Genomic DNA, 27,466 nt, shown 5'->3' on the forward strand with positions numbered 1-27,466 from the left:
TTGTGTCTGTCAAAGTAGATAAGCCAGACACTGCTCACTTTGTTTGTTTCGAGGTGTTTATTTTGACTGCAGGTCTACTCTGTATACTTCTTTCTTTCCCTTGCATACCTGTAGGCGTGTGTGTGTGTGTGTGTGTGTGTGTGTGTTCAGCCTCACACAGTGATTAGAATCCACAGGGTGCCAGTTTCTAGGTAGACCTACTGTGACACAGGAAACTGAAGAACCACAATGGACCCTGCTGTGGTGTTGGTTAATGCTGCTGAGGCCTGTCTCTCCACCTCTCTGTCGGTCTCTCCTCCTCTCTGTCGGTCTCTCCTCCTCTGTCTCTCCACCTCTCTGCCTGTCTCTCCACCTCTCTGCCTGTCTCTCCACCTCACTGCCTGTCTCTCCACCTCTCTGCCTGTCTCCACCTCTTTGCCTGTCTCTCCACCTATCTATCTGTCTGTCTCTCCACCTCTGTGTCACTCCACCTCTGTGTCACTCCACCTCTGTGTCACTCCACCTCTGTGTCTCTCCACCTCTGTCTCTCCACGTCTCTCTCTGTCTCTCCACCTCTCTGTCGGTCTCTCCTCCTCTGTCTCTCCATGTCTCTCTCTGTCTCTCCACCTCTCTGCCTGTCTCTCCACCTATCTCTCTCTGTCTCTCCATGTCTCTCTCTGTCTCTCCACCTCTCTGTCGGTCTCTCCTCCTCTGTCTCTCCTCCTCTCTGCCTGTCTCTCCACCTCTCTGCCTGTCTCTCCACCTCTTTGCCTGTCTCTCCACCTATCTATCAGTCTGTCTCTCCACCTCTGTGTCACTCCACCTCTGTGTCTCTCCACCTCTGTCTCTCCACCTCTGTCTCTCCACGTCTCTCTCTGTCTCTCCACCTCTCTGTCGGTCTCTCCACCTCTGTCTCTCCACCTCTGTGTCTGTCTCTCCACCTCTGTGTCTCTCCACATTCTGCCCATTCTGTGTTCATGTGTTTCCTCTCTGCAGGTCTTGTTTTTCTCTGTCTTTTTGCACTCTGAGAGATTGACGACCCCGCCCCCCCCCCCGCTGGTTAGGAGGGATAGAAGGTGTTGGCCTGTGGGGGCAGGGGGTTAATAAAGGAATAGTGCCAGACTGTACCATTTGTCCTGGATAGTGGTTAGGTTGAGACCCCCCAGGCCCATTGGGGGCTGTCAGAAGTAGTGCATCATGTGGGCCATTTGTGAGTTGACCAGAGAGGGTTAAACTGACCGGTCTGGATAAAGAGGGTTAAACTGACCGGTCTGGATAGAGAGGGTTAAACTGACCGGTCTGGATAGAGAGGGTTAAACTGACCGGTCTGGATTGAATTTGACGTGTCTGTGTGTGCATCCTCAGTGCGTCTCCGTCCCGACCGGCTGTCCATTGTGAAGGAGTGTGTGTCTCAGTGTCCTTCAGCCTACAGACAATCAGCCCTCCTCCTGGACCTGGCTACACAACTCAGGGTTGCAGGTAACACACACACACATCCAGGCACACCCTAGGGGGTAACACTGGGTATTAGGGGGTAACACTGGGTATTAGGGGGTAACACTGGGTATTAGGGGGTAACACTGGGTATTAGGGGGTAACACTAGGTATTAGGGGGTAACACTAGGTATTCGGGGGTAACACTAGGTATTAGGGGGTAACACTAGGTATTAGGGGGTAACACTAGGTATTAGGGGGTAACACTAGGTAACACTAGGTATTGGGGGTAACACTAGGTATTAGGGGGTAACACTAGGTATTAGGGGGTAACACTAGGTATTAGGGGGTAACACCAGGTATTAGGGGGGGTAACACTAGGTATTAGGGGGTAACACTAGGTATTAGGGGGTAACACTAGGTATTAGGGGGTAACACTGGGTATTAGGGGGTAACACTAGGTATTAGGGGTAACACCAGGTATTAGGGGGTAACACTGGGTATTAGGGGGTAACACTGGGTATTAGGGGGTAACACTAGGTATTAGGGGTAACACCAGGTATTAGGGGGTAACACTGGGTATTAGGGGGTAACACTAGGTATTCGGGGGTAACACTAGGTATTAGGGGGATTTGAATGCTTTTTCTAATCATGTGTACCTGATGTGATACACCTGTGTGTGATTTCAGCCTTTTTAAGTGGGACAAAATGTGGGAGTGTCCTAATTTATTCCTCACCAGAAATTGCATGTTTATATTATTTTACAGGAAGTTTTAAAAAGTATTTTCTTCTGTTTTACTTGTTTAGTTATATTACTTGAATCTCTCAGTATTGTGAAAATGTATGTTAAATATCCATATGTCTAAATATGTTAAAAAACACACGTTTTCATAGGGTGTCCTAATTTGTTCACACGACTGTACATCCAGGCACATACACTTATACATAGATATACATAAATACACACACACATACACACCAACATACATTTTAATTTAATTGTATAAATAAAGGTAATTACATACATAAAACATCCATGTTTTTTCAAGATGATGATTGTGTCTCAAAAATTTCAACAGAAATATAAATAGTCAAATTCCATGTAAGGACATTACTTTCCTGTTGCTAGTGTTGAACATGATTGCTAGAAGTGTGATAGACAGACTAATTAAATTATATCTAATAGCTTTTTAATATTCACAAGTGTTGCTTTTTTAACTTTGTAGTGGTAAAACATACAATGTGTCGGGGGCATTGGACACTTGCCCAGCCTCGAGGATGCTTTTAATTACAAAGAACACTATATAGCAATAACTTGTGTTAACCCTGAACATTACTGAACACTACTGAACATTACTGAACACCGCCTGCATGCTGGACAATCCTTTTATACACTCACCTAAAGGATTATTAGGAACACCATACTAATACTGTGTTTGACCCCCTTTGCCTTCAGAACTGCCTTAATTCTACGTGGCATTGATTCAACAAGGTGCTGAAAGTATTCTTTAGAAATGTTGGCCCATATTGATAGGATAGCATCTTGCAGTTGATGGAGATTTGTGGGATGCACATCCAGGGCCCGAAGCTCACGTTCCACCACATCCCAAAGATGCTCTATTGGGTTGAGATCTGGTGACTGTGGGGGCCATTTCAGTACAGTGAACTCATTGTTATGTTCAAGAAACCAATTTGAAATTATTCGAGCTTTGTGACATGGTGCATTATCCTGCTGGAAGTAGCCATCAGAGGATGGGTACATGGTGGTCATAAAGGGATGGACATGGTCAGAAACAATGCTCAGGTAGGCCGTGGCATTTAAACGATGCCCAATTGGCACTAAGGGGCCTAAAGTGTGCCAAGAAAACATCCCCCACACCATTACACCACCACCACCAACCTGCACAGTGGTAACACGGCATGATGGATCCATGTTCTCATTCTGTTTACGCCAAATTCTGAATCTACCATCTGAATGTCTCAACAGAAATCGAGACTTATCAGACCAGGCAACATTCTTCCAGTCTTCAACTGTCCAATTTTGGTGAGCTTGTGCAAATTGTAGCCTCTTTTTCCTATTTGTAGTGGAGATGAGTGGTACCCGGTGGAGTCTTCTGCTGTTGTAGCCCATCCGCCTCAAGGTTGTGCGTGTTGTGGCTTCACAAATGCTTTGCTGCATACCTCGGTTGTAACGAGTGGTTATTTCAGTCAAAGTTGCTCTTCTATCAGCTTGAATTAGTCGGCCCATTCTCCTCTGACCTCTAGCATCAACAAGGCATTTTCGCCCACAGGACTGCCGCATACTGGATATTTTTCCCTTTTCACACCATTCTTTGTAAACCCTAGAAATGGTTGTGCGTGAAAATCCCAGTAACTGAGCAGATTGTGAAATACTCAGACCGGCCAGTTTGGCACATATAACCATGCCACGCTCAAAATTGCTTAAATCACCTTTCTTTCCCATTCTGACATTCATTTTGGAGTTCAGGAGTTTGTCTTGACCAGGGCCACATCCCTAAATGCATTGAAGCAACTGCCATGTGATTGGTTGATTAGATAATTGCATTAATGAGAAATTGAACAGGTGTTCCTAATAATCCTTTAGGTGAGTGTATGTGAAAACTGCAGTTATGTTAGCGAGCTACAAGCAGGGGTAATTGGACCGCAGGAGTGGCTTCGAGAAAGGGAATTCAACAGCCACCTTCGGTGAAGAGCTGGTTGAGGTAGAAGAGAAAGGTTGCAGGGAAATCTTTCTGCCGTCTCAGGCATCGGAGGATCCTCTTCCAATCCCAAATAGATTTGCTTTGCTTGTTGACACCCTGCGAAAGGATGTCCCAGCGTTTGATTCTCCCTTGACACTCTCCAGAGGGAACGCTGTCGATTACCGTACTCAGGGTGGCCTGATATTCGGCATGTGTAGTGGACTTAATTGGAGTGTTTTCCGACCGTCAAAAACTGCTTCCTCCGGCAGAACGATTTCTGAGGTGAACACACTGATCTAATAGCATCCTTTTCGACATCAGAAGTGCTAATCCTGGGTGAATATAATCTGGATTGGTGATTACAGGACTCTTCTGTGTGGATCTTAACTTTAGAATTCTACATATGTAAAGGCTAGTAAAACCAACACCAATCCTGATTGGCTCTTGTCTAAGCAATTGAATAATCTATGCATAATGCAGTTCTGAAAAGCTGAGTCAGGACACTATGTGAACACCAATTGGAAAGGAAATCCTGCAAAAGTTGGGAAAACCGTTAAAAGCCTAAAGAACAGTTATTCTTCTGTTCTACCACAACAAATAATTTCAGCCACTGATTCTGTTACTGATGAAGATGCTATTATTGCTGCATTTAATCGTCATATAATTTCATCTCTTAAAAGACAATCTGTTGCTATTTGTAGTGGGACGGATTAAGCTGCAATTGTTCCTATTGCACAGGACTTTTCACAAAACCTTTTTTTTACCCCTTCTGTTTATACTAAATGAAGTCCTAAATGCAATACTAGATAAAGATACAAGGAAACCCACTCAGGCAAAACAAACTGGAGACAGGTTTACTTTTATATGCAGCATATTTTGTGAGCCCAATGGCCCATTTATTTTGGATCAGTCAGGCTTTAGACCAGGGCACGGTACTGTGATTGCAACCACACTGATTGTAAATGATATCGCCAGAGCTCTCGACAAAAAGCTGTGCTGCCTTGTTTATAGACCCATCAAACGACTTTGATGTAGTATATCATTCACTGTAATTAGACGGTTGAGGTCATTAGGCCTGAGTTTTGATGCCTGCTTATGGTATCAGGATGAAGTGATAGAACTCAGGGTTATGGTGACCGAAATATTCATTTATTGAAGTGCATAAAGGTGTGCCTTGGGTGAATTTAGGGTCTTCTGTTAATCATTCTGTGTGTAAATGACATTGGGGATGTTGTGAAAAATGGTATCATTAATTTTGATGGTGATGATACCATACTATATTCCACTGCATCATCTGTAAATCAGTCTGTTGCCTACTCGGAACTAAATAACTGTCAGATAACGTCTCCGGACAGTTCACAAATGATTTAGCTGTTATACATGTCTTGGTGTTTGGCTTGATGACACATTTTCTTTTAAAATTACATGTAATGGACTTTTTTCAAAATAGAGCCTATCTTTTGGTGATGAAAAGGAGAAACATATCTGTTTTGGATTATGGGGATGTAATGTAAATACAAGCTGCAGCTCTTCACTTAAACCATACAATGTTCCCTGTCACTGTGTCCTTCGATTTATATCAGGGAAAGTTATTAACTCATCATTATACTTTATATGGAAACATAGAAGAGCCTATCTGTATGTGAGACGAGAGAAGCGCTTTTTGTTTAATTACAAGGCACTCTTTCAGAAACCTCCAGGACATATCACAGGTCTTATTGAGGCTAAGAGTGTTTATTATAGCACGAGGGCAGGATCGGTTAGTTCTTGATACGATAGGGACAACCTCTGAATGAGGGAGAACTGCTTTTACTTTTCTTGCCCCACTGAGAGGGAAAAAGCTGCAGAAATTAGCCCATTCTTGAATGCGTTGTACTCATTAATACATTCAGGTCCTTGCTGGAGGTCTTAACTGTACCGTTATTGTAAAGAATTACTGGTTCTCAACGGCTCTCCTCTTTAACGAAAGGAAAATATGAGCAATATATATCTATATCTATCTATATCTATATCTAATTGAGGAATATCTACCAGGTTTATAGAGACACTAGTGAGAGGCTGCTGTTTCTGCTGCTGTCAACACTGGGTGCATATGCACAACCACTCCTACCTGGGGGACAAATATAACCGTAACGCACCCGAGCAGAAAAGTTTATCCGTGACACACCTTGGGGAAGAGTATAATTGTGACACACCCGGGGAAGGAGTTCAACTGTGACATCCTGTTAATACAGCAGCAGCACGTCGTGGGACGGCGTTTCACCGAAGAAATAAACAAAACTTAACATAAAGGGGGAAGGATATAACCGTGACACACCCCAGGGAACCATTTAACTGTGACACATCATGGAGAAATTGTTTGTCCCCCTATTAAAATACTTCTTGATATACACTACAGGCAGAATCTCCAGCCAGTTTCCCTGTCTGTAACCTATAATAAGTACTGTCATTGTCTGCATGCCTGTCTGTCTCATCCTCTATCGGTTTTTTCTTCTGTCTTTCTGTTTTTCTGTATGTCTGTCCTTTGTCACACTGTCTGTCCCCTTTGCCAGTTTGCCTGTGTTTGTGGCTGTTTGTCTGTTTGCCTGTCTGTCTGCCCACATGTCTGTCTGCTTGCCTGTGTTTGTGGCTGTTTTCGGGCAGTGTTCTTGGCTATCCTTTTAGGATGCTTGGCTCTCCTGTCTGTCTCTCGAAACCCTGACAGCCTGCGGTGTCTGAGCTAGAGAGGGGGAATAAACAAATCTGGAAATAAAAAAATAAAGTCCGGGGAAGGTTTTGAAGAGCGCACAGCCTGAGGGCTTGCTAGTAAATATTTTATAGAGGCTGTTGGACGAACGTAGTGCTGGGTTAACCCTCAGGACCTAGTGTGTGTGTGTGTGTGTGTGTGTGTGTGTGTGTGTGTGTGTGTGTGTGTTAACCCCTCATGACCTGCAACATTGTGGTGGAGTCCTACATGGCATCCTATTCCCTACATAGTACACTACTCACCAGAGACCTAACATCCTATTCCCTATATAGTACACTACATTAGACCAGAGCCCTAGCCCCATATCCCCAATATAGTACACTACTATAGACCAGAGACCTACCACCCATTTTCCCAATATAGTACACTACTTAAGACCAGAGTCCTAGCCCCATTTTGCCTATATAGTACATGTCTATCTCTCTGTCTATCCAGCTCGTTCTCTCCCCATGTCTCGAAAGTGTAATAAACAGATTTGTTTAGAAAGCACCAGAAGTGTTTTACATCATACAAACACAGTCTGTCTTTCTCTCCCTCTCCCTCTCTCTCTCTCTATACCTCTCTGTGTGTCTGTCTGTGTGTCTGTTTGTGTGTCTGTTTGTGTGTCTGTTTGTGTGTCTGTTTGTCTGTTTGTGTGTCTGTTTGTCTGTGTGTCTGTTTGTGTGTCTGTTTATGTGTCTGTTTGTCTGTGTGTCTGTCTGTGTGTCTGTTTGTGAGTGTGTTTGTCTGTGTGTCTGTCTGTGTGTCTGTTTGTCTGTGTGTCTGTTTGTGTGTCTGTTTGTGTGTCTGTTTGTGTGTCTGTTTGTGAGTGTGTTTGTCTGTGTGTCTGTTTGTCTGTGTGTCTGTTTGTCTGTGTGTCTGTTTGTGAGTGTGTTTGTCTGTGTGTCTGTTTGTGAGTGTGTTTGTCTGTGTGTCTGTTTGTGAGTGTGTTTGTCTGTGTGTCTGTTTGTGAGTGTGTTTGTCTGTGTGTCTGTTTGTGAGTGTGTGTGTCTGTGTCTGTGTCTGTGTCTGTGTGTGTGTGTGTGTGTGTGTGTGTTAGCTTGAGGATCAAAAGCTGAACTCTAATTCTGTTAAAGATACTGACAGAAGACCGCTATTTTATTTTTTTCTCATCTTTTGTCAGATGTTGTTTCTCCGTTGCTCTCCTTGTCCAATGGGAGTTATCTCTGTGGCTGATACTCTGCCCTCTTTCAGGGTGATTGGTTGGTTGGTGTCCCTTTGGTTGATGCTTGGCAATGGGTCGAGTTTCGTCCGGGTTTACCCTCGTATAGGGCCACAGTGTCTCTGGACCCCCCTGTCTCAGCCCCAAGGTTTTACGCTGCAAAATTATTGTTCTGGAGGGAGTAGGGTCAGTTCACCTTCTCACTGTAAATCCTTGTAAATCTATGGAATGTGCTCTCTAAATGTTCCTTGTGTCCTGCTCCATTAAAAATTAGGAGGACATGAGCTCTTGGACCACACCTCAGGACAACCAGGCCTGAAAGAGCTGTCCCTGTCCAAAGTCCTCCTGGTTGTGTTAGCAGCTGCCACTCCCGCTGAAACCCCCCGGTGTTTTGACACTTAGAGTTTTTCCTAGACACTGTGCTTCAACATTGTTGTTGCTTGCTCCTTGGGGTTTCAGGCTCCTTGGGTTTTTGGCACTTTGTGCCAACTGCTGATGATAAAAGGACTTTATATTATATTTTCATTGATTGATTGAGATATGCTGGTGCAGTATAAGAAATATATCAGATATTCTGGTGCAGTATAAGATGGATATCAGATATTCTGGTGCAGTATAAGAAAGATATCAGATATTCTAGTGAAGTATAAGATGGATATCAGATATTCTGGTGCAGTATATTTATATATGAGCTCATCAGGACAGCAGATTAACATTGCCAGTCTGCTGCCATCTGCATTGGCTCTGTTCATCTCAATAACACTTCCACTGTCTGTTGATAGGGTCTGTAGTGAACATGATCGGGTATATATATATATATATATATATATATATATATATATATATATATATATGGTCTAGAGAAGTACACTTTCTCTAGGATTAGGATTTCATTTGGGATACACACTAAGATAAATAGGATGTTTCACTGTGACTTAACCTGTTTTTGATTTTGTGTGTGTATGTGTGTATTCTGTAGGTGGTGATGAATGGCGTCGCCGAGGACAAGTGTTAACTCTGTTAGCAGAACAAGCTCTGCAGGCGTTGGACTTCAACACCTCCTACATTCATTGTCAGGACCTTATGGCTTCAGGTGGGTCCCGTCCACCCAAATCAGACTGAATTCAAAGCAGAGTAATAAAGAGGAGAAAACAGTATCTTGAGATTTTAGAGATTTCATCTTGCAAGTGTTTTATCTTTTAGTCAGTGATTAATTACTTGCAGGACTGGGGGAGGTTGCCTGGAACAGCCTTTGGCAGTAATGTGTCTATGTACTTCACTGAGATGTCTTACTGCTGTTGAAGACTGGCTACCAACACAATTAGAACTGTAAAAAGTATATTTCTCTGGTCAACTGTGAATTTTCCTTCGATGCGTCCTCAATGGGAGCTCATGAATGCGTAACTGGAGCTTGATAATACCACACCAAGGAAGGCAGACCGTTAGTAGCTGAGCCTTTTATTGTCCACCCAATTTTAGTTAGCTAATGTTAGCATATTTATACTAATATCATTTATACTAATATTTCCATACGTTAGCAGTGTTGTTGTATTACCAATCCACTATATTGTCATTTAGACAAAATGATAAATAGCTGTTTGAAGTCACTGGACTGGTTGAACATCTGGTCATCCATATCACTGTAGCGTCTGTAACATGTTAGTGATTGGGGCAATAATGAAGAAATGGAGCTGCAAACCACGAATCCCTGAATAAACCAGGCATGGTATATTAGCCATATACTACACCCCTTTGTGACTTACTGCAGAAATATACCACAGCGTTTAGCCAATCAGCATTCAGGGTTTAAACCATCTGGTTTATAATGTCTCCTTTTGTATTCTGTTTCGACCTTCCTCTGTCACTCTCTACCCCCCCCCCCTCGCTGTCCCCTCTTTCTCTCCCATCTTAATTTCTCTCTCTCACTCTCTCCATCCCTCTCTCTCACTCTCTCCATCCCTCTCTCTCACTCTGTCTCCAAGTCTCTCCCTCAGAGAGGTGATAAATCACAGTGGATGTTTGTTCCTAATACCACTACTCATCATAGTCAGACAAACAAACACACGCTACACAGCGGAAGACAAACTGGTTGTTTTGTTCTGTGTGTTGAGGACACTGGATAACACCATGACTCTGTAGTGTAGCACATCGTGGCGGTGATTATCCAGGTTATGGAGATGTTTGTCAGGTCTAATGATATGTCATGGTGGTGATTTTCCAGGTTATGGAGATGTTTGTCAGGTCTAATGATATGTCATGGTGGTGATGTTCCAGGTTATGGAGATGTTTGTCAGGTCTAATGATATGTCATGGTGGTGATGTTCCAGGTTATGGAGATGTCTGGGAGGTCTAATGATATGTCATGGTGATGATGTTCCAGGTTATGGAGATGCCTGGGAGGTCTAATGGTATGTCATGGTGGTGATGTTCCAGGTTATGGAGATGCCTGGGAGGTCTAATGGTATGTCATTGTGGTGATGTTCCAGGTTATGGAGATGCCTGGGAGGTCTAATGATATGTCATTGTGGTGATGTTCCAGGTTATGGAGATGTTTGGGAGGTCTAATGATATGTCATTGTGGTGATGTTCCAGGTTATGGAGATGCTTGGGAGGTCTAATGATATGTCATTGTGGTGATGTTCCAGGTTATGGAGATGCCTGGGATGTCTAATGATATGTCATTGTGGTGATGTTCCAGGTTATGGAGATGTTTGGGATGTCTAATGGTATGTCATGGTGGTGATGTTCCAGGTTATGGAGATGCCTGGGAGGTCTAATGATATGTCATTGTGGTGATGTTCCAGGTTATGGAGATGCCTGGGATGTCTAATGATATGTCATTGTGGTGATGTTCCAGGTTATGGAGATGTTTGGGATGTCTAATGGTATGTCATGGTGGTGATGTTCCAGGTTATGGAGATGCCTGGGAGGTCTAATGATATGTCATTGTGGTGATGTTCCAGGTTATGGAGATGCCTGGGATGTCTAATGATATGTCATTGTGGTGATGTTCCAGGTTATGGAGATGTTTGGGATGTCTAATGGTGTGTCATGGTGGTGATGTTCCAGGTTATGGAGATGCCTGGGAGGTCTAATGATATGTCATTGTGGTGATGTTCCAGGTTATGGAGATGTTTGGGAGGTCTAATGGTATGTCATGGTGGTGATGTTCCAGGTTATGGAGATGTTTGTCAGGTCTAATGATATGTCATGGTGGTGATGTTCCAGGTTATGGAGATGTCTGGGAGGTCTAATGATATGTCATGGTGATGATGTTCCAGGTTATGGAGATGCCTGGGAGGTCTAATGGTATGTCATGGTGGTGATGTTCCAGGTTATGGAGATGCCTGGGAGGTCTAATGGTATGTCATTGTGGTGATGTTCCAGGTTATGGAGATGCCTGGGAGGTCTAATGATATGTCATTGTGGTGATGTTCCAGGTTATGGAGATGTTTGGGAGGTCTAATGATATGTCATTGTGGTGATGTTCCAGGTTATGGAGATGCTTGGGAGGTCTAATGATATGTCATTGTGGTGATGTTCCAGGTTATGGAGATGCCTGGGATGTCTAATGATATGTCATTGTGGTGATGTTCCAGGTTATGGAGATGTTTGGGATGTCTAATGGTATGTCATGGTGGTGATGTTCCAGGTTATGGAGATGCCTGGGAGGTCTAATGATATGTCATTGTGGTGATGTTCCAGGTTATGGAGATGCCTGGGATGTCTAATGATATGTCATTGTGGTGATGTTCCAGGTTATGGAGATGTTTGGGATGTCTAATGGTATGTCATGGTGGTGATGTTCCAGGTTATGGAGATGCCTGGGAGGTTTAATGATATGTCATTGTGGTGATGTTCCAGGTTATGGAGATGCCTGGGATGTCTAATGATATGTCATTGTGGTGATGTTCCAGGTTATGGAGATGTTTGGGATGTCTAATGGTGTGTCATGGTGGTGATGTTCCAGGTTATGGAGATGCCTGGGAGGTCTAATGATATGTCATTGTGGTGATGTTCCAGGTTATGGAGATGTTTGGGAGGTCTAATGGTATGTCATGGTGGTGATGTTCCAGGTTATGGAGATGCCTGGGAGGTCTAATGATATGTCATTGTGGTGATGTTCCAGGTTATGGAGATGTTTGGGAGGTCTAATGATATGTCACTGTGGTGATGTTCCAGGTTATGGAGATGTTTGGGAGGTCTAATGATATGTCACTGTGGTGATGTTCCAGGTTATGGAGATGCCTGGGAGGTGTGCAGCCTGCTGGGACAGTGTGAGGGATATTTGGACCTCCGTGCGCGCCGTGAGCTGCTGGCCTTCTCTCTCACACACTGTCCCCCCGCTAGCATCTACCCCCTACTGGCTGCCTCCAGTGACCTCCAGACGCAGGTAACCGTTCACCTTTGATCCCTCACCTCAAGTTTCATTTTTGATATCCCGGCAACCTGTGCAGGATAAACATTGACCCAGAACCCTGCAGTCTTCTGGAGAAAAATGTTGAATGAAACCCCCATTATTTCTTGGTGACGTGTTTGACTCCTCCCCTCCAGGTGTTGTACCAGGATGTCAACTTCCAGAGGAGCAGGCCTGAAGCTCAGAGTGGATATGAAGAAGCCCAGACTGACTTCATACAGGTATGTGTGACGCCCAACCCCTCCGCACGCGACGTGACAATGACTATTACTCAAAAATAATCCATTTGTCTGATTCCACCTGATTCCAACTTGTGCTTTGGGTTGCTCAGGGGGGTTTACGTCCACCTGTCTGATGAAATAATTAAGAGAAGGACGTTTGTAACGTGGCTCAAACACATTTAGGGGATGCGGAAACCCTCTTCTCTTTCTGTCATCCGCTGCAAACAGTAGCATATCTGCTGCAATAAAAACACTTATTGCTCCTGTCATGTCTTTAGCAGGATCACACTCCTCTGCCAAAGCTGCTTGAATGCACTGGGGAGCCGGTCGTCTTGTCTCTCCCGGTTTCCATGGTACTCTAGGGATTCTGACACCGACGTGATGTGTACGTGTGTCAACGTTTTCGAGCAGCTTTGTTGGCTTTTTTTGTCCAGCGTTTGTCAACAACAACAGTCTGTCCATCCCCTGGAATGAAAAAACGCTGCTGATTCTGAGTACGTCTCACAAAACAGTAGTGTAGAAGAGTTAGAGCAGAAAAGTGAAAACAGAATAGCCTGGTATGTTTTTTTTGTTTTTTTATTCAGGGGGCATTCACCACAGCGTAGGTGTTATTTCTGAAAGGTTTTAATGTATTAACTCGGGTGTGAACCATAAAGATCTCTCCGTATGGTGCAGCAACAGCTCTAATGTTTCTACACTCTGTATGTGTTTTTGCTCATTTGCCTGTGTGAAACCATATGTATGTATGTAGGTATGTTAGGGTCTGCCTGCTAATCAGGGATAACTCCAGCATTGGTTTTCCAGCCCCACTCACCCCTCCCCCTCAAAATGTGCCGTCTCCCTGATGCCATAGCTACCTATCAATATTTCACTGAGTAGAAGGGTTTGTGTCCATTGTTCCCGAGTAGAATAAAGTATTAATGAGAGCCACTAAATGTTCTGGACAGGCTCCTGAAGCTTCATGAGTACCGACACTAAGTGCTGTGTGTGTGTGTTGGCCCGGTCCCTGACTGTGTGGTTGGTGTGTGTGTGTGTGTGTACGATCCAGATCCGTCATCTCTCTCACTTCACTTAGAAAACCACCGTCAAAAATCAGTACTCAGAAACATCCCGACGCAACCCTTAAAGCATCACGACTCGACACTAAAGCATCACGACTCGACACTAAAGCATCACGACTCGACACTAAAGCATCACGATTCGACACTATAGCATCACGATTCGACACTAAAGCATCACGACTCGACACTAAAGCATCACGACTCGACACTAAAGCATCACGACTCGACACTAAAGCATCACGATTCGACACTATAGCATCACGATTCGACACTAAAGCATCACGACTCGACACTAAAGCATCACGACTCGACACTAAAGCATCACGACTCGACACTAAAGCATCACGACTCGACACTAAAGCATCACGACTCGACACTAAAGCATCACGACTCGACACTAAAGCATCACGACTCGACACTAAAGCATCACGACTCGACACTAAAGCATCACGGATTCAACACTAAAGCATCACGATTCGACACTAAAGCATCACGACTCGACACTAAAGCATCACGATTCGACACTAAAGCATCACGATTCGACACTAAAGCATCACGACTCGACATTAAAGCATCACGACGCGACACTAAAGTATCACAATTCAACACTTAAACGCCACGACGCAACCCTTAAAATATCATGATGCGACACTAGAACATCACAACACTGTACTGTCTAAAGCATTACAGCATCTCATCAAACACACGAACTCCAACTCTGGCCTGCAATCATGTCTATATTTAGTTTATTGATCTGAAGGCACATATAGAGTTTGGGTAAAAACATTCCAGTTCCCATGTCTTTCCACCTGGAACCAACCTCCATACGCTTGTCCCTCTGAATGAGAGTTTAAGTGCTGATGAACAGTTGTGGAGGTCTTTCAATGTCTGTACCACACTCCCCCGGTGACTCTCACCTTCATTTGTGTATCTTGGAGCTTTGTGTTTTAAGAGGTTGTTAAACTGTTTGCTATTATTATTATTTTTATTGTCTTAAACATATCTCCAAAACATCAACACAACCCAACACATCAACACTTTCTCAGTCCACCTGCATTCCCCTCTGCCCTCCCCAGCCTGGTGGTCCTCCCAGCTCTGCGTCCTCAGTAGGTGGCGCTGCAGGAGACCTGCTCCATCGTACCACCACCAGAACCATGGAGGCGCTGACTAGCACCACCCTGACCACCAAGGCTGTTCTGACCGCCGTGGGCGACCACGCCTGGTGGAAGAACCAACTCCAGTACCTCAGACCACTGCATGTAAGAGCCCACGGACACACCCCTTCTCTGACCGCTTCATATAGGACCACTGTTTCTGTGTGTTTGTCTGTCTGTCTGTTTGTGTACCTGCCTGTCTGTCTTTCTCTGTGTGTGTTATCTCTGTGTGTGCCTGTCTGTCTTTCTCTGTGTGTGTGTGTGTGTGTCTGTGTGTGTTTTTATCTATATGTATGTCTGTGTGTGTATCTCTCTGTTTGTGTATCTCTCTGTGCATGCATCTGTGTGTGTGTGTGTGTGTGTAACACGCATATCCCAGAAGCGTCCTCCTAAAACAGCCAATCAGAAACTCATCCGTTCAATATTTAATTAGCCCCATTGAATATTTCAATTATTCACTGTTGCTAAGGGGGTCTCCCGGTGGCCAGGGCTGAGAGTTATGGCGCCTTGGGCCTTGGCAATGCCTTGCAAAGTCAGACGGAAAACAAATTGCAGACACTGAGAGAGCCGCACATAGACTAGCAGGCCTAAGTGTGTTTTGTCTGTCTCCTGGATCAGGGTGGAGGGTCAAAGGTCGAGGTTGGAGAAGAGGGGAACAGTGCTCTAGAGAGACAGGGTGTGAACCCATTCTACCAGGGACTGTTTGATGACCCCTACATAGACCAGGTGAGCTGTGTATTTGTGTGTGTGTGTGTGTGTGTGTGTGTGTGTCCGTTCTAGGAGCAACCAATCATTTTCAGGTCATACTTCAACCATCAGGGCGTCTTAATGGGTCTCTCTGTTTCTCCCTCTCTCCCACCTTGATTACAGTATTATATAAAGGCACTAATGTATATATATGTGTGTGTATATATATATATTTATATACACAGTGGATATAAAAAGTCTACACAGGTTTTTGCCAGGTTTTTGTGATGTAAAAGGGTGAGACAAAGATAAATCATGTCAGAACTTTTTCCACTTTTAATGTGACCTATAATGTGAACATATCTTCGAGGGGGAAAAATCTAACAATAACCTGGTTGCAGAAGTGTGCACACCCTCTTATAACTGGGGATGTGGCTGTGTTCAGAATTAACCAGTCACGTTCAAACTCATGTTAAATAGAAGAAAACTGGTCAGAGAAGCTTTCAAGAGGCCCACAGCAACATTAAAGGAACTGCAGGAATTTTTGGCAAGTACTGGCTGTGTGCTACATGTGACAACAATCTCCCGTGTTCTTCATATGAATGGGCTATGAGGTAGGGTGGCAAGACGGAAGCCTTTTCTTACAAAGTAAAACATCCAAGCCCAGCTGAAGTTTGCAAAAACAAACATCAACGCTTTGGTTGCCCCTGTGCTGCACCCCTCAAACACAGGGCTCTTTTCACACCGAGTCTAATGAAACATCACGTCGCCTCAACACCTGACCGATCCCTGCAGCTGCACTGCTGCCCAGCCTCTGATCGTCTCCCCGCACCGCGGTGGGGGAATGTGCCGGAACTGGAAATCCTCCCATAATCATTGCCCTCCCCGGTTCTGGTCAGTGTCAATGAGTAGGACCGTGGACCCATTCTAACCCGGTTTCTCTCCATTGTCTCCCTGGTCCCGGCAGAGTGAAGATGTTTACGGATCGTACGACAACGTTCCCCGGGAGCGTTTCGCCGAGGTTCTGATCCAGACCGGGAAGCTGGCAGAGACCCAGTCTGAGGGAAAAACGATATTCCCTGCCACTGAGGGTAAGTCTCCCACAAACATGATGCACTGGGAGAAGGGAGGTTATTAAGAAGGAATGAGACTTAAGGCAGAACACTGCTGGAGTCTTAGAGAAGAACAAGATCATTCCTGTCTCACCCCTCCCGCCATCTCTCATTCCTGCCTCACCCCTCCCTCCATCTCTTATCTCTCTCTCACCCCTCTTCCCTCCCTTTCCATTTCTCTCCTCACTGACAGTGATAGAGAGAAGGTAGAGAGGGATGAGAGTCAGAGAGGGGGATGAGATTCAGATGAGAGCGATGGATGAGGGATGGAAACTAGAGACATAAGAGAGATGACAGTGGCCGGATCTCAGAATGTGTATTTGGGTCATTCTTATTATGCAGTGCCATTTGGACCTTCATATGGTGTCAGAAAAAGGTCATGTTTGACTGTCAGAGAGACATCTTGGGCAAACTCAGGCGCTTGAATCCTCATAAATATTGGCGGATTGTTCACATGAGACTGAGATCCTGTTGGACATACGTTGTTATGTCTTTCAAATAGTTATGCGTTTAAAGACATCAAAGCTATATTCAACTATTATTATTGAGTAAAATTTTCAGAACCAGCATTTTATTTGCAACCTATTTGTCCTAATAAAACATTTCTATATATTGAACCATTCACCCTGTTAGGACCGTGTTCCACTCTGTTAGGACCGTGTTCCGCTCTGTTAGGACCGTGTTCCACTCTGTTAGGACCGTGTTCCGCCCTGTTAGGACCGTGTTCCTGTTAGGACCGTGTTCCGCCCTGTTAGGACCGTGTTCCTGTTAGGACCGTGTTCCGCCCTGTTAGGACCGTGTTCCGCCCTGTTAGGACCGTGTTCCGCCCTGTTAGGACCGTGTTCCGTCCTGTTAGGACCGTGTTCCGTCCTGTTAGGACCGTGTTCCGTCCTGTTAGGACCGTGTGCCGATGAACACTTCACAAGGATTTCAGCTTCTCTATCAAAAAAACTTTTGAATTATGAAACCTAGTTATTGTCCTATATAATATGGAAACATATGAGTGAGAATGAAAGATTAACATATTGAAACACTGAAAAAGAGGTTGAACCGAGATGAAATATTTGCTTAGCTTTGAGCTGTTGTTCTCCCACCTAGAAAGTAAGTATACTTCCTGTTTGTGATGTTGCGGCAAGGGACTTTTTAATTGAAGTAGAACTACTGTCGAACAGTGATTTCAAGGACACGCAAATGTCAAATATTATTAAAATAATTAGAATATTCATGGGAAAATCCTGTTTGATGAGATATTTTAACTAGGACTACTTAAAAAAAACATAATGCATTTATATTTTGCGTTGTAACGGTGAACGCCACCTGCCCAACTTTTGCTATTGGCAATTTAATATTGAAATGACATCACATTGCATGAACGGCCAACTTCCCTGCTGACGGATCCGGTTCTTCTAAGTGTGCTCCTCTAAAAACCCAGAAGATGCAACACCAGGACCAGTTTTGAAACCCAGCCAGCGTCTCCTGAACGTTTCCCTCCTGTCGTCCAATCACCTCCACGTTATTCAGAGAGGAACAAAATACATATTGAATATAATAACCGTGGAAACGAGGCCCCTCCCTGTCTCTCCATTGTTGCTCTTTGGAACCCGGGGACAGATAGGCAGAATACAGTCGTATAGATTAATTAACGAATGTCTGCATGTTCCTCTCCTCCATATCTCCTCTGTCCTGCTTTGTATCGTACAGCTGTGTGTGTGTGTGTGTGTGATGGATCACCCTGCCACCTGAATCAATGCTAGAGGAAGAAAAAGAAAAAAACGGTCGCTCGACAGACGATGCAACACACACCGCCTTGCGTTAAATGTGCACACACACACACACACAAGCACTTTGGCAGTGAAGGAATTTGCACCCACTCACATGAGAACATCATGCAAACGAAATGCAAATGCGTGCACACACGCGCGCACACATCCTTCAGCAGTGAAAACATTAGCATGCCCCACACATGAACACACAGTATGCCAATGAAATGCACACATACACACTCACACACACACTCAGCCCCTGGCCTACAGCAAGCTTTAGTTGTACAACCTCTACCCAGAATTCATCTGAACATCTCTCCCTAAGGTCACCTTCCTGTCAGAGTGAATGCACTCACTCATACACACACACTCACTTAAATACACACACTCACTCAAACACACGTTCACTCAAACACACACTCGCTCAAATACACACACACTCACTCACTCCAGCACTCTCTCACTCAAACACACCCACACACACACTCAAACACACACACACAGTGACCTAGCTGTCAGAGGGACAGAGAGAGAGGAACGTGGTCTGAAAGAGAACACAGGCAACACAACTGCTGGACCCAGATAACGCTGTTGGATTAATGAGTTGAGAGGTGTTTGTATGTGATGAATGAGTGCATCATTGGGTTGGGACATGGATAATCAACATATCCTTTAGTTAACAGACACTTGAGCAGTGTATTCACCTCTAGAGATTAGGCTGGGCAAGTGACTGATCCCATCACCCCTCTGTAAACTTGCTATTACATTTCAGAGTTCAGCAACCCTCTGGTAGAGTTCAGGGGTCAGTGACCCTGTAGTTGGTTACATAGGTTAACTATCCTAGGTTTGAGGGGTGTTGTTATATGTTAGGTGGAGGTTATATGTAACCTAATAACCTCTTGGTTAATTGTAGTGGTAATATGTAATCTAATTACCTCCTGGTTAGTTGTAGTGGTTATACTGTATGTAATCTAATTAACTCCTGGTTAGTTGTAGTGTTTATATGTAATCTAATTACCTCCTGGTTAGTTGTAGTGGTTATATGTAATATAATAACCTCTTGGTTAGTTGTAGTGGTTATATGTAATCTAATGACCTCCTGGTTATATGTTGTGGTAATATGTAATCTAATAACCTCTTGGTTAGTTGTAGTGGTTATATGTAATCTAATTACATCCTGGTTAGTTGTAGTGGTTATAGGTAATCTAATGACCTCATGGTTAGTTGTAGTGGTTATATGTAATCAAATTAACTCCTGGTTAGTTGTAGTGTGTATATGTTATCTAATAAGCTCTTGGTTAGTTGTAGTGGCTATATGTAATCTAATTGTAATCTAATGGGTTTTAGTGGTTAGGGTTATAATGGGTTTTAGTGGTTAGGATTATAATGGGTTTTAGTGGTTAGTGTTATAATGGGTTTTAGTGGTTGAGGTTAGGGTTATAATGGGTTTTAGTGGTTAGGGTTATAATGGGTTTTAGTGGTTAGGGTTATAATGGGTTTTAGTGGTTAGGGTTATAATGGGTTTTAGTGGTTAGTGTTATAATGGGTTTTAGTGGTTAGTGTTATAATGGGTTTTAGTGGTTAGGGTTATAATGGGTTTAAGTGGTTGAGGTTAGGGTTATAATGGGTTTAAGTGGTTGAGGTTAGGGTTATATAATGGATTTTAGTGGTTAGGGTTATAATGGGTTTAAGTGGTTGAGGTTAGGGTTATAATGGGTTTTAGTGGTTAGTGTTATAATGGGTTTTAGTGGTTAGGGTTATAATGGGTTTAAGTGGTTGAGGTTAGGGTTATAATGGGTTTAAGTGGTTGAGGTTAGGGTTATAATGGGTTTTAGTGGTTGAGGTTAGGGTTATAATGGGTTTTAGTGGTTAGTGTTATAATGGGTTTTAGTGGTTAGGGTTATAATGGGTTTAAGTGGTTGAGGTTAGGGTTATATAATGGATTTTAGTGGTTAAGGTTAGGGTTATAATGGGTTTTAGTGGTTAGGGTTATAATGGGTTTTAGTGGTTTTAGGGTGTAGAAAGGATAGAATTTTTAATGGAAATCTATTCTGATCCCAATATGCTTTGTAAATCTAGCGTGTCTGTGCCTGTTTCTGTCTTTGAGTGTCAGTTTGTGTGTGTGTGTGTGTGTGTGTGTGTGAGTCCCTGCTTTGGTTTTGTCTGTCTGTTCCACTTTACTTCAGTCTGTCCCCTCCAGCTCTCCTCTCTCTCTCTTTCTCTGTCTTTCGTCTCTCTCTCCCTCCTCTTTCTGTTTCTCTCTCTCTTTGTTTTAACTACAGACGTGTGTTGGTTGTGTCTTTGTGTGTCCTCTGTAGTCCTGGCAGTTGGCAGGACGATGGTTGCCGGGGGCAGCCTGCTGGTGTGTCTCAGATAGACCTGGGGTGGGATGGGGGGGAGTAGTGTTTCTAGATGTAGGGTGTATCCCCAATCCCAGTGCCCTGTAGTGTTTCTGGATGTAGGGTGTATCCCCAATCCCAGTGCCCTGTAGTGTTTCTGGATGTAGGGTGTATCCCCAATCCCAGTGCCCTGTAGTGTTTCTGGATGTAGGGTGTATCCCCAATCCCAGTGCCCTGTAGTGTTTCTGGATGTAGGGTGTATCCCCAATCCCAGTGCCCTGTAGTGTTACTGGATGTAGGGTGTATCCCCAATCCCAGTACCCTGTAGTGTTTCTAGATGTAGGGTGTATCCCCAATCCCAGTACCCTGTAGTGTTTCTAGATGTAGGGTGTATCCCCAATCCCAGTACCCTGTAGTGTTTCTATATAGAGGTTATTTGCCTCCATTGTTTCATTGGACCCATTTTTACTGTGCAGAAATGTCAGAATGAATATTTTTGTCAAAATCAGAGTGTAATAACCAGAGATGGGGACAAGTCATGTGACTTCTGGTAATAACTGAGTGGTTGTTGGTCCTCAGTCAATCTCCTCAGTGCTTCCTACCGATGATCAATAGTTGTTCCGGGTCTATCAGACCCCAGGAAGAGAAGCTGCTGCTTGTGGCAGTATATAATTGGTATCTACTTAAAATCCTGATCCTAACCCTGAGCACGTCCGAGATGATCTTAAGCAAATACCAGACCAGTAAAACATGAAGAAATAAAGATTTTAAAGAAATAGCAGAACCAAAGGACATGCAGTACAGCTGAACTGTGCCAACAATAGCCTTCACACAGCCTTTTTAATCATTATATTACTGATTGTTTTTTTGTTTTGTGTACTTTTTTTCTTGATTTGTTTCTCTTTATTATGTGTGCGTGTGTGGGCGTGCGTGAGAGAATTGTTGTCTGTCTGTCACATCTGTCGTCTAGACAAGAGGGGAAAACCTCAACCAGGAGATATAATATTCTGGAGTATTATATATTCATATCTCTCTCCTCAGTGTTACTACAACTGGCTATGGATGCATTTCCCAGAGATATGACGCTAGCTCTGGCCTACTTACTGGCCCTGCCACAGGTAACGCACACACACACACGTGTTAAATACTTAAATTCTCACTGTACTTGCTGTGTCTATGCTGGGTCCAAACTGTACGGTCAGGAAAATCATGTGTGGGAGGGATGCGATCACCAACAGAGTCAGGGGTTTGGATATAATTATAATAATTGGTATGCTGAAAATGTACCCGAGATAAAGCCAGAAAGAATATTTTAATGGAAAATATTGATAATGTTCCGTCTCCTAAAGTTTATGCACCATTGTTTTTTCAAATTTATTTTGAGGTAGAGGTTGTTGCCCTGACACCATCTTATGTTGAGGTAGAGGGTGTTTACATTACACCTCCTTTGGTTGAGGTAGAGGGTATTTTCCTGACACTTCCTTTCATTGAGGTAGAGGTTGTTGACCTGACACCACCTTATGTTGAGGTAGATTGTGTTTACCTGACACCTCCTTTGGTTGAGGTAGAGGATATTTACCTGACACTTCCTTATTTTGAGGTAGAGGGTATTTACCTGACACCTCGTTATGTTGAGGTAGAGGGTGTTTACCTGGCACCACCTTATGTGGAGGTAGAGGGTGTTTACCTGACACCTCCTTATGTTGAGATAAAGGTTGTTGACCTGAAATCTCCTTATGTTGAGGTAGAGGTAGTTCACCTGGCACCACCTTATGCGGAGGTAGAGGGTGTTTACCTGACACCTCCTTTTGTTGAGATAAAGGTTGTTGACCTGAAATCTCCTTATGTTGAGGTAGAGGTAGTTCACCTGGCACCACCTTATGCGGAGGTAGAGGGTGTTTACCTGACACCTCCTTTTGTTGAGGTACCTGGCACCACTTTCTCATGGTCATTGGACATCAGGTTACCCCTGTAGTGGTGTCAGTGTACAATGCAGTGAAAACATGACCTCTGACCAGTATCCAAGAGCATGTTGTCTGATGACAGACACAACATGAAGGTCACCTGGTCATTCACATGGTTCAGTGAAACATCATGATCCAATACATTATGACTCAATAATAGCATTATTATATTGCGGTTCAATTGGATGTTTGTCCTACGTCTTCCGTTCAGTTTGACTGGCCCTATAACCTCATTTGCTTGTTTGAAGGAAATGCCAGTTTTTCTCTTTGAGTTTATTCTCTGCTTTAGTATTTAATATTAATTAGCAGCCATTAGCATTATCCATTAGCATTAGCCACGTTATGAGATGTGGTTTTACCACGTTATGAAATGTGATTGGACCACGTTATGAGATGTGATTGGACCACGTTATGAGATGTGATTGGACCACGTTATGAGATGTGATTGGACCACGTTATGAGATGTGATTGGACCACGTTATGAGATGTGATTGGACCACGTTATGAGATGTGATTGGACCACGTTATGAGATGTGATTGGACCACGTTATGAGATGTGATTGGACCACGTTATGAGAAGTGTTGTGTTGTTCAAAGTGAATTTCTTTCGGTGTTCCTGGCATGTTGACCTCACTGTTCCGTGCTCAGTGTTCAGGGTCGGTGTGGTTCTTCTCCCTGTTCCAGGTGCTGGATGCCAACAGGTGTTTTGAGAAGCAGAGCCACTCGGCTCTCAGCCTTCAGCTGGCTGCTTTCTACTACAGCCTGCAGATCTACACCCGTCTGGCGCCGTGTTTCAAGGACAGGACCCACCCGCTCTACAGAGTGAGACCCCGGGGCAACATGGACGCTGTGGGAGGGAGGGAGGGGCTAATAATCCTGACCTTTACCTGGAGTGGAATTGTTTTGTTTTGAGGGAAGAAGGGGGGAGGGGCAGGGGGATGGAGAGGAGGGAACTAAATGTAACAAAATGAAGGAACGCGTCAGACAGAGTGCTGGGTAAGTGTGACAGTGTTTCAAGGTCACCCCCCCCCCCGCCTACGACTCCCCCATACTAATGGTCTGGCCTCATCCAGCTTCTGCACAAGTTCAAATCCATTATCTGCCAAAGAGACAACGTTTCCCTCCCCCTGACCCCCCTCCTCCTCTCCCCCCCACCTCCCTCCCCCTGAGCTCCCTCCTTGTCTCCCCCACTAATACTAAGTGTCATATTTGTGTGGGTGGGTGTGTGCACGGTGGGGGGGGGCGGTTAATTATAATCTGATCTGTCAATTGACTCCCTCTTCTACTCCAGCACAAACACACACAAACACACACAGACACAGACACACACAAACACACATACCAGTTAGTTAACACAGGTGTAATTAGGCTGTAACGAGCTGTGAGACCTGGAGAGAAGAGCTGAATGCTATTCATTAGGATCACAACTACTCACTGTGTGTGTGTGTGTGTTGGTATGTATGTGTGGGTGGGTGTGGGCATGTGTGTGTGTGTGTGTCTGGGTATGTATGTGTGGGTATGTGTGTGTGTGTGTCTGGGTATGTATGTGTGTGTGGGTGGGTGGGTGTGCACTCAATCCTTTTTCACTGTCTGAGTTTTGGTCCCCCCCATGATAGTAAGAAAATCAGTGGACATTTGGCCGGTCCTTGCTTCAACTAGATGGTCCTCACCTTGTTACAAAAATGTTTGTGTGTATGTGTGGGTCAAGATGTCTTTTAAAAAGAGAGTCATACAGCGAAGGAGAGGAGGGAGTGGGGATGGAGGCAGTGGGTATAAATCCTCTATGTTTACACACTGTTTACACACTGTTTACACACTGCATACATAATGGAGAAACAAAACAAAAGATTGGTCTTCTAGTGCTTTGTTGATTTAAAAAATATATAAAAATAAAAAGTGATTTAGCAAGTGGGTGTTTGCTGGGTTCGGTCTCTGCTGTAGAAATAATAGAGCGCAGAGTCCGGGAGCAAACAGACAGTACTATAAATTCAGTATCCACAACAAGTGTGTAGCATAATTGGCAATAAACACAATATACAGTGGCTTCATATTCCCTTCACTTCCTCTGCAATTTGTTGTGTTATAGAATGAATTTGTATTTTATTGTATTAAAAAAAGCTATTAGTCTACACACGGTATCCTGTAATGACATAGCGTAAACACATTTTGGCCAATTTACTGAAAATAAAAGATCTGTACATAAATATTGAGACCATTTATTTGTTACTTTATGTAACCTTTCCCCCGTGATTACACCTTGGAGTATTCTTAGGAATGTTTCAAGTATTTTTGGGAATCAAATTGGATGGGGGCTGTCAATGAGTTGATGTTCAGTAGGGTTCATATCCGGGCTTTGACTGGGCCACTCAAGGATTTTCACCGATTTATCATCAAGACACCCCAGCGTTGTCTTGCCTGTGTGCTTTGGGTTTGTTGTTGTGCTGAAAGAGGAATCTTTGCCTCAGTCGGAGGTCCTGTGAGCTCGGGATCAGATTGTCTCAGAGGACGTCCCTGTATTTTGCTTTCTTCATCCCTCCCACAATCCTGACCAGTCTCCCAGTTCCTGCCGCTGCAAAGCATCCCCATAGCATGATGCTCCCACCACCACGCTTAAACGCAGGGATGGTATTAGCCAGGTTATGAGTGGTACCTCGTTTATGCCAGACATAGCACTAGGCATGCTGGCCTAAGAGTTAGATTTTGGTCCCATCAGAAAAGAGAATATTTTTCCTCACCCTAGCTATGCTCCACAAACTCTGTCAGACATGGGCCCTTACAGAAAGGCTGTGTGTGTGTTTAGGGGTGTGATGGACAGATTTTGAGAGGATAATGAAAGGTGGGAGGGAGAAATAGCTGAAGGCACGTGGAGAGAGAAATATGGAGAGAGTGACAAAGAGATGAAGATGTTTTATCTTGTCATTTATACTGGTACTGACAACAGCTAGATACTTCCGTCTGTCCCTTACCACCCCATCATCCCCCCATCTTCTCCCTCCCCCACCCTCTTCCCCCTGTTACTCCCCCCTACAGTATTTTGCCTCATCCTCCGTTTGCTTGTCCCTCTCACCATGTGTTCCTAAGTGCTGTTATCTTCCATGAAGATGAAGATTCTGAGTGTAAAACTGACACTGAATGATAATAACAGTGTACCAAAAGACCTGTGATATCCACACACAAACACACCCAAACACACCCACAAAGATGAGTGAGAGGAAATGTGTGGTGTCAGAACAAGCAGATGCTTGTTTCATCTGATTGCGGAAGACGTGCTTGGGTTTAAATGTAGACTTTTCTGGTCTGGTCTGACTGGAGGTGGTCTGAAAGCTGCACTTCCTTTTACAGTACATTATGTCTCTGCTTGTTGTCAGGTTGACCCCAAGGAGCTGATCCGATTGGTCACCCAGCATGTCACGGCCCACTCCGATTGGCCAGCCGACGTGGAGCTGCTGATTGGTCAGCTGCAGGTGTATAACGAGCGTCTAACGGATCTGACTCAGGCCCAGGTGTGTTTCCTCCCACTTTCTTTTAACACATATTTTGTCCACTCATACTTTTCAGTCTTTCCCACATCCTCTTTTTTTCTTTGTGACTCCATCCCTCCCTCCATCTCTCCCTCCATCCCTCCCTCCCTCGCTCCCCCCGTTCCTCCCTCCTCCTCCCAGGTCTTACAGGGTCTTGGTCGTGGTGTGGATGTTCAACGGTTCAGTTCCGACAGAGACTACAAAAAACACACCATTTTGGGACTAGCTGAGTACGTTCTAATTCAACACTGTGCTCAGACTAAATGAGTGCTGTATTACCACTGTACTAGGACAAACCAAATATTGGTTTAACACTGTACTAAGATCAGCTGAGTTCTGGCTTAACATTTTACTAAGATCAGCTGAGTTCTGGTTTAACGTACTAAGATCAGCTGAGTTCTGGTTTAACATACTAAGATCAGCTGAGTTCTGGTTTAACATACTAAGATCAGCTGAGTTCTGGTTTAACATTATACTAAGATCAGCTGAGTTCTGGTTTAACATTATACTAAGATCAGCTGAGTTCTGTTTTAGTACCGGGGCCAAATACATTGGTGTGTCATGGTTACCTTGGTTCTACTATGCATTTGTTTAAAGGTGTGTGTGTGTGTCATCAGGACTCTTGATGATAGTGTGTGGCGGATCAGTGTTTCCCTTGCCCATCGCTACAACATCCCACTGTGGGACATTTACATGACGCACCTGGAGTATCTGTTCACTGACAGCAGGTAACACACACACAACCCTGATCTTAACCCCCACTATAACCCTAACCTTAACCACTAAACCCCTACTATAACCCTAACCTTAACCACTAAACCCCTACTATAACCCTAACCTTAACCACTAAACCCCTACTATAACCCTAACCTTAACCACTAAACCCCTACTATAACCCTAACCTTAACCACTAAACCCCTACTATAACCCTAACCTTAACCACTAAACCCCTACTATAACCCTAACCTTAACCACTAAACCCCTACTATAACCCTAACCTTAACCACTAAACCCCTACTATAACCCTAACCTTAACCACTTAACCCCTATTATAACCCTAACCTTAACCACTAAACCCCTACTATAACCCTAACCTTAATCACTAAACCCCTACTATAACCCTAACCTTAACCACTAAACCCCTACTATAACCTTAACCACTAAACCCCCACTATAACCCTAACCTTAACCATTAAACCCCCAC

General features: G+C 44.1%; 1 protein-coding gene across 2 annotated transcripts in view; it reads left to right on the forward strand.

Annotated features, from left to right (window-relative positions):
- nbas (NBAS subunit of NRZ tethering complex) overlaps positions 1 to 27,466 on the forward strand; it is a 145,435-nt gene that overhangs the window by 83,308 nt on the left and 34,661 nt on the right. For both annotated transcript variants that reach the window (XM_034287943.1, XM_034287944.1), the window contains exons 32-43: positions 1,345 to 1,458; positions 9,003 to 9,116; positions 12,259 to 12,416; positions 12,578 to 12,661; positions 14,799 to 14,981; positions 15,495 to 15,602; positions 16,531 to 16,654; positions 21,819 to 21,895; positions 23,426 to 23,563; positions 26,110 to 26,244; positions 26,404 to 26,492; positions 26,880 to 26,990. In XM_034287943.1, coding sequence (XP_034143834.1) covers positions 1,345 to 1,458; positions 9,003 to 9,116; positions 12,259 to 12,416; positions 12,578 to 12,661; positions 14,799 to 14,981; positions 15,495 to 15,602; positions 16,531 to 16,654; positions 21,819 to 21,895; positions 23,426 to 23,563; positions 26,110 to 26,244; positions 26,404 to 26,492; positions 26,880 to 26,990 — 1,435 coding nt within the window. The remainder of the gene's footprint in view (positions 1 to 1,344; positions 1,459 to 9,002; positions 9,117 to 12,258; positions 12,417 to 12,577; positions 12,662 to 14,798; positions 14,982 to 15,494; positions 15,603 to 16,530; positions 16,655 to 21,818; positions 21,896 to 23,425; positions 23,564 to 26,109; positions 26,245 to 26,403; positions 26,493 to 26,879; positions 26,991 to 27,466) is intronic.

The sequence above is a fragment of the Esox lucius genome, chromosome 18 (assembly GCF_011004845.1).
Source record: "Esox lucius isolate fEsoLuc1 chromosome 18, fEsoLuc1.pri, whole genome shotgun sequence".
Lineage (NCBI taxonomy): Eukaryota > Metazoa > Chordata > Actinopteri > Esociformes > Esocidae > Esox > Esox lucius.